Source organism: Magnolia sinica, chromosome 6 (genome assembly GCF_029962835.1).
Source record: "Magnolia sinica isolate HGM2019 chromosome 6, MsV1, whole genome shotgun sequence".
NCBI classification, from domain to species: Eukaryota; Viridiplantae; Streptophyta; class Magnoliopsida; order Magnoliales; family Magnoliaceae; genus Magnolia; species Magnolia sinica.
The window spans coordinates 83,820,936-83,827,041 of record NC_080578.1 but is presented as its reverse complement, the minus strand read 5'-3'; the positions used below and the strand labels follow the sequence as shown (position 1 = coordinate 83,827,041).

Here is a 6,106-nt window from a genome sequence, read left to right as displayed (position 1 = left end):
ATCAAAGCCATTGATATTTTTACACTCCCATCTTTATATTTAGATTGTGGAATAAATATATACAAGTGATAGAAGATTATCATGGTACAAAGGCATTAAGCTTATATCACGACTGGAGATCTCTACTAACGTATATCATCTTATGTTGATAGGAGTTGTCATGTTGTGGGCATCATCAACAGAAATAAATACCAAAAGCAATATGAGCCATACGTGATTTGATTTGTCTTACATTAGCAATTTGGATTAAATTGACACTATACCAAAATTGTCATTGGGCATCCAGAAAATCAGAAACGGTTCAGAACCGTTTCGGGTACCGTTTAAAATTTTAGGAACGGTTTAAACCGTTCCTAATGTTGCAAACGGTTAGATTTCGTAGTGGGAACAAAATTTTAGAAACAGTTTTAAACCGTTCTTAATGTTGCCAACAGTCAGATTTTAAATTTTAGGAACGGTTCTTAATGCTGCCTTATTTTAGGAGCGGTATTTTTCATTATTTAGAAATAGCCAATAAAAGTCATACATCTGCTTTTATATTTAAAACTCAAAAGAAAATAGTACAATTAAAAATTAATATTAACCAAATATAGTACGACTTTATAATAAAAATTATATATATTTATAACAATAAATTTACAATGGTCCATCCTTCGAAAACTTAATATCGATATCGAGGCAATAATCTCTGTAAAGAATGACCTTGAACCAGGAGCCTCTTGCTCCTCAAACCTGTAAATGAATAGAAATCATTAACTAATGCTTTATGAGATTGGGAAGTACGATCATTGAACAAGTAGCTTATAAGAATAGGCCATGAAATCCTAACCCTATGAGCGCCTTTAGTAGTATTATACCAAAGCACACATCATTGCATCCACGCCCAGCACCAATGCAATTGTTTGAGTCCAAGTTACAAAGGAATGAATACAGAAAATTCAGTTGCAGTTGAGCACTTGAGCATGAACCGAACCATCTAGCCAAATCAATTTTCAAAGTAAAATCATTTGATTTAGCATGTGAATTTCACAATCAATTTGAGATGCCTTATATTAACTTGAGAGATGTAATACAAAAGATAACACCAATGAGTGAACATATCGCCACCACAACAGGGATGCATATCACTTTCCCTTCACCATTTTTAAGGAAAACCAATTGAGCCGCAATAACAGAAAAACAAGAACATGAGTAAACAATAGGAAAAACTAGTAATCCAGAAATATTTCAATTTTGATATAAAGCATATGAATGCACATGATTTGTATCGGCTTCTTGCAATAGCACGATCCAAAGCCAAATATAAACAATAAATAATGAAGATAAAAGACATTATAGAAGCCATTATGTATCAATCCAAGTGTAAAATATGGATCTAAACTCAAAAGATACAAAATTATATATAGTTTTTTAAGGAAACAGCTAGAAACCATGTAAAGTCTTTTAAGTTGTGGCAGCATGTCTGGCATGAATTGAATAGTTTACTGCTCACTCCATTGACACGAACTATAGCAATGTTTGATATAACATTGAAAAGCAGATGTACTGATTGAAGAAGAAATGAATTGAAACGAACCTCTGTGCTAACGGGAAATGCAGCCTGCCATAAATCTTCCTGCAAAACAGAAACAATCATTTTTAATAAATCTTCCTGCAAAACAGAATCATTTTTAAACAACAGAAAGAAAAAGAAAAAATAGCATACAACTGTTAGAGGACATGTAATGCCTGTACAAGTTGAAGATAGCTAGGTTACTAGTAGAATAAGCACTCTCCACTACAAGAAGGAAATTCATAAAATACTTTGGTAAATATATAATTACATATGGGGAAGCTAGCCTCAGCACAATGTACCAATTTCCTTATCTGACACTGCACTGAACTGGACATAGGTGCAATGGTCCATGACCAAGTCCATCCATCTAGTGGGTTTCACATATCAGATTATGAGATAAGGTGACCTTCTAATGGTAGGTACAAAACAATTTTGGCAATAGACAACATTGAAATTCAAGAGGTCCGCCAATTGGATTGCCGAGATTGTCCAATCCATGCAATTTGAAGATAGTGGGGCATCCATGACAGATCTATTCAAAGTAGTTTTAGATGGAATGATGACTCAAACTGTATCATTATAGAGCCGGTTGTTTGGGATAAGTACATTGAGGTAGGCTATATGAAACTGTTTTTGCACAATACAATAAGCATTTTAGCTTGCAAGTATGATAAACATGCTATATATAAAACTTTAAGGTGGCACTCTTATCAAGTAAGCCACATATATTTGACATATATTTGTTGAATCTAGGCTGTTGGACTTCTCTTTATTGTTATTTTTTCTCGTCCAAGTTTGATATGGATCGGCGAACCAACATTATTTTCAGAAAATGCATCTTAATAGTGGAGCTCAATTAATGGCCAAGCCATGCTCAGGCCAACGATGAATGGCCCAGCCTAGCCAATTGGCCTGATCTAATCTCTAAGTGGGCCATGGTTATAAGAAAGAAAAGAATGCATGGTTTAAAGACCTTTGTTAGCAGCTCCCATTCAATCCAGGTGAGCTAGACTACCATAGGTTTCAATGTTGTAGTGCAGATTTTCTACCATTGAACTACATGCTCAAACCCAAACTCATACCCAAGTTCAGAAAAGATAATTAAAACTGAAGTTTATGCAAAATACTAGAGTTGACGCAAAGGAACAATCAAGGAAAAAAGAATATTTTGCATGGAAAAAAATATCCATGTAAGAAATACGATTGTATGTTAGGTGGGATGGTCATCATACAATGGAAAAACACGGATGTCCCTGAACACAAAGTTTGAATGATTAGAACTATGGCCTTTCCAAGAAAAAAATTTCTGAATATACATGGGAGTTTCTATTGCATGATGTCTTTAAAAGAATGAACATGCTTAGCTTCCTAATATACATGGGAGGCTCCCTGGAACATAAATATCAATTCAAGTCAAGCTGCTCAATTAAAAAGAAACAGATTGGTGAACTACAATATACCTACTAAAAGCATGGAGTAAATGTTGGTGCATGCTAACTTGATGAATGCTAAGAGCTAAAAGAAAATTGCAAATATCGCTTCCAACCTGAGAAGTTTTTAACTACTTTTGTGCTATGTAAATTAATTTTTTTGGATAAAAGCTGGACAATGAAATTGGCAGCCTTCCAGTGAATTGGTTTATAGCTACAGAAATCTGTTGCAGGTGTGGAAACACAAGGCATAGGTTGGGGGGAATGCTTCCATGTATTTAAACCAAATCCCTCTCCGTTCCAAAATCATGATTTTGGTGTAGTGACATGAATCAAAATGCTACTGCAACACAACAAAAACCTGTGTAAGTGCATCAGCCATGTAGAAATGTGCCCTGAACGAAGAAGAATCAATAGCTCAAGCTCTGTTGCAATCTCTAATAGCCATATGAACATCATTTTTCCACTTCCTCTGGAAAGAATGATCAAATTTAGTAAACATTAAACGTATCGGGTTTTTACAATTAGCAACTTGGGTTTCTAACGAACCTTGAGAAACAATGCTGCTCGAGTACAGAAGCAGTCATGCTTAAGTTTGGTTCCAATTTCTGGACCATTTCTATCTAGTACTTCACTACATGCTTCAATTCCATACGAGCAGTTTGGCCCTTCCAAGGATTTTTCAGCAGCTTGAACCAATTCATAGCTCTTCCTAAGCTGGGGAAAAAAACATATTAGTGAAAATACTTTGTCGATAGACAAATTATAGCCAGCTGAAGTTGCTAATTAGATTTAAATTCAGGACAACAGAAAATAAGGACCCTGCTAGAAGTATGACTGTCGTGGGGAGCACCAGTTGGCAAAAGAATGGGTTGTGATGGGCTTGGTTCTGCTCCACTGAGGAGAGGATCAAGATCCATTTGCTTCGCAACATCACATGCTCTGTATCTCATGCTACTCTCACCACCTGCAAGTTACAAAGACAAGGTTCATATAACCAGTGAAATAAGCAAGTAGATAAAATGGAAGCTGAACAAATAAAACAGTATTCTAATCCATTTAACTATCCACAGTAATAGAAATCAACACACACTACCAACGCCATCTAAACAACTTTAATATCCTCCATCCATCAAGATCCTGGCATCAGGTGGTAGCTGCAAGGATGATGGACAGTTTGCTTGTCAGTTGGGCCACAACTCGTTTGCAAGGCCTGCTTTGACTCCCAAAGGAGGGTTCAGACTGATTATCTACTCACAAAATCAGCAAGAACAGAAACATGATCACAATCCAAAGCTTGATACTCTGGCAAGAACATGGTGGATGATGCATAGGCACCTAGAAATTGCATTGTTGGCATACAACTAAGATAAATGATTAGGAAATACATATAACAGATTATTAGGAAATACATAGAGCATGGTTTCTTCCTCTTCTTTTTTTTTCTTTTTTTTTTTAACAGATCTGATCTAAAAGCTTAGAATGACAACAATCCGAGCTAAAGATATGATGGTGCTGGAGCAGATTTTTCAATCCTTCGAGCTCTTTACAATGAGAGATTTTTTAGGAAAGCCCTAATCCGTTTATCTACAGATCTAGATAACAGGGAGACTGAAAATTTTGGGCAAAAAAAAACAATAAATCTTGTTTCAGTACTAAGATCTGAACCTATTTCACCTATAATCCTTATCCAGTTACAGATTTACAGGAAACGGAACCAAATTCCTGTATTATATCCTCTGGTAATCTGTGGATTTGCAGATCTAGGGCTTATGAAGACCTGAAGATCAGAAAATGAGCTACGATTCAGAGAGCTGAGATTGAATTGTGATTAATAAAATGAGATCCGAACCTTCACTAACCTTATTATCGATTTCCACAACCGATTCAAACAGAAACGCTGAAATTTCAACAATTTGCAGATCTGGAAGATAAGAAAACCTATAACTTTTTGATCGGCGATCGGCCTCGTTTCGAAGAGCAGGTTCGAAGGAGAGAAGCGCGAAGGAAATGGTGAATAACGTACCTGCGAGATTGGTACCCATCAGAACAAATCAGATTTCAAAATTTCAACACCAATTCGCAGTAGAACATCAGAGCAGATATCAGAACCACAAATGCCTGATTCAAACGAAAAGACATGAATTTGCATAGACATAAAAACAATCGGGATTAAGCATGCGTGTTTCCCAAATGCATGAGAAATTTCAAATAGGTGAGAGCGTAATCTCAAAGGCACAGCAGAATATGAAGAAGTCATTGCAAATTTTCCAAGAATCCTTCAGATCAATAACCTTTTAAAAAAAAAAAACCTACAATCTCTAGATTAACTCAGAATAACTGAAGAACTAAAACTCAAAGAAGTAGAACATTTACAAAAACCTAGAAAAATAAGAAAAAGGAAAGAAAACACAGAAAAGCAGTTTGCGAAATCCAACTACATTCACTTCCCCTGACGATTCCTTCCCTCAATCCTTCAAATCCATGCCAGAAATTTCGAAAAAAATAAAATCACAGAAGGCCAAGAAATGAGAAACTCCACGATAAGAATCAGACGTAAGCGTACCTGACCTTTTCCATGTTCGGCCATCATCCTTCTGCTTCCCGCAAGCAAAACGTAGGATCTAGAGCTTGAGCTAGGGTTTTTTTGAGAGTCCAATAAGTAAGGTTTTCAGAGAGCTCTCTCTCTCTCTCTCTCTCTCTCTCTCTCTCTCTCTCTCTCTCTCTCTCTCTCTCTCTCTCTCTCTCTCTCTTGATGTAGATAATTTAGCTCAACGACATCATTGTTGGCTATGCTATGTTGTCTTGTAGTGAGGGAGAAAGATCAAGAGGGAGGAAAATCTGGAGTGAGGGAGCGGGAGAGAGAGAGAGAGAGAGAGAGAGAGAGAGAGAAAGAAATCAGGTGTGAGGGAGCGAGAGAGCGAGGGAGAGAGGGAAATCAGGCGTGAGGGAGCGGGAGAGAGAGAGAGAGGGATAGAGATTGAAAGGGAGGGAGTGAGGGAGTGAGGGAGCGGGAGAGAAATCAGGAGTGATGGAGAGAGAGAGAGGGGTGAGGGAACGGGAGAGAGAGTTGGAATATTATTTTATTCTTTTTTTTTTGTTGTGGTACGGTTCCAAATCT

The 6,106-nt window shown here is 36.9% G+C and overlaps 1 protein-coding gene across 4 annotated transcripts; it reads right to left on the bottom strand.

Moving 5' to 3' along the window:
- Positions 1 to 559: 559 nt before the first annotated feature.
- LOC131248955 (protein ALTERED SEED GERMINATION 2-like) lies at positions 560 to 5,565 on the bottom strand. Of its 4 annotated transcripts, none has more exons than XR_009172561.1 (8): positions 5,012 to 5,565; positions 4,848 to 4,909; positions 4,086 to 4,323; positions 3,807 to 3,939; positions 3,535 to 3,702; positions 1,680 to 3,457; positions 1,577 to 1,647; positions 560 to 732 (listed from the first exon to the last, which is right to left on the bottom strand). XR_009172561.1 is itself a non-coding variant. In XM_058249484.1 (6 exons), the coding sequence occupies exons 2-6, from the start codon at positions 4,088 to 4,090 to the stop codon at positions 727 to 729; spliced, it is 351 nt and encodes a 116-aa protein (XP_058105467.1). In that variant the 5' UTR covers positions 4,091 to 4,323; positions 4,848 to 4,974; the 3' UTR covers positions 560 to 726. The 4 variants fall into 4 exon arrangements, 1 of the variants encoding a protein (XP_058105467.1); XR_009172562.1 differs by having other exon boundaries at positions 4,086 to 4,235; positions 5,012 to 5,564; XR_009172560.1 differs by lacking the exon at positions 4,086 to 4,323 and having other exon boundaries at positions 3,807 to 3,952; positions 5,012 to 5,561.
- Between the last annotated feature and the right edge of the window lie 541 nt (positions 5,566 to 6,106).